The 987-nt window shown below is 33.6% G+C and overlaps 1 protein-coding gene across 1 annotated transcript; it reads right to left on the bottom strand.

Moving 5' to 3' along the window:
- Window positions 1–152: 152 nt before the first annotated feature.
- LOC117106085 (nibrin-like) lies at window positions 153–981 on the bottom strand (the record flags this gene model as incomplete). Its single annotated transcript, XM_033247426.1, has 3 exons — window positions 854–981; window positions 532–635; window positions 153–270 (listed from the first exon to the last, which is right to left on the bottom strand). Coding segments are annotated over exons 1-3 (321 nt in total), but the record flags the coding sequence as incomplete, so codon positions are not given.
- Between the last annotated feature and the right edge of the window lie 6 nt (window positions 982–987).

Raw genomic sequence — 987 nt, 5'->3', positions numbered from 1 at the left:
CGGTTTGTGTAGCCATGAGACTTCACTTTTTTAGTACTCTTGCGACAACCAAATATTAATTAAAATGTATTATCTAATATAGCAATCTATCATAAGCTCCAAACCATAATATTGCCAGAAGATAGATTTTAATATTAGTATGATTAACAAACCTTTTTTTCAGTTAAGAAGACAAATGTTTTGTCTCTGAACACTGTTTTTCTAAGCTCATTTGGTTGAAATGATACTTCATCTTTCCTGATGGCGACTTCAACAACACCTGGCATGAAACTAAAAGAAACCACAATCAAGATAAATAAATTTGGTAATGGTTTATTGTCATCTCTCAATAAAATGTTGCAGTGAAATAACGGCACCATTCGCAGCAAGGATGAGACACCATAAAATATGCTATTTTTGGAAACACAATACAATACATGAACAAAACACACAAACATGATAAAAACACAACTGACGATGGCTTAATAGAGAGGTGGCCGATGTCAAACATAAATAATATTTCAGTCTGTTGAAATTGAATGAATGACATACTTGCTGCTGTCTGGTAAGTTAGTGTGACTTTCTGCTGCTTCATTCAATTTGTTGACATACTCCATAGTAACAATTGGACAGCAGGAGACTAGTGCACAGATAACCTAGTAGTAAACACACATATTTAAATTGCGGAGCTGAAGACATTAGTAATGCATTAAACCATTTTTAGACATTGGAATCATAGACCACTACTACAAGTTAACAACCACTGAAATCTGCTTGAAACCACAAAATTCAAGAAAAAACAGAGTAAAACTGAAATATGCTAATACCATTAAAAATTAAAAAAAATTCACCTTTTAAAAACTACCATACTTACTTTTACTGTGACATTGATTGCAGCCATTACAAGGTGTGTGCATTCTTTACTCCAGTCGGAAGCATAGTGGCCACCTAATCTCAGCAAGCAAGCTTTCATTAACTTTTTATCAGCACTAGATAATGCAGAACCTG

The sequence above is a fragment of the Anneissia japonica genome, unplaced genomic scaffold (genome assembly GCF_011630105.1).
Source record: "Anneissia japonica isolate Jap-2015-1 unplaced genomic scaffold, ASM1163010v1 scaffold300401_len987_cov349_single, whole genome shotgun sequence".
Taxonomy (NCBI): domain Eukaryota; kingdom Metazoa; phylum Echinodermata; class Crinoidea; order Comatulida; family Comatulidae; genus Anneissia; species Anneissia japonica.
This window is presented reverse-complemented; position numbering and strand designations above follow the sequence as displayed.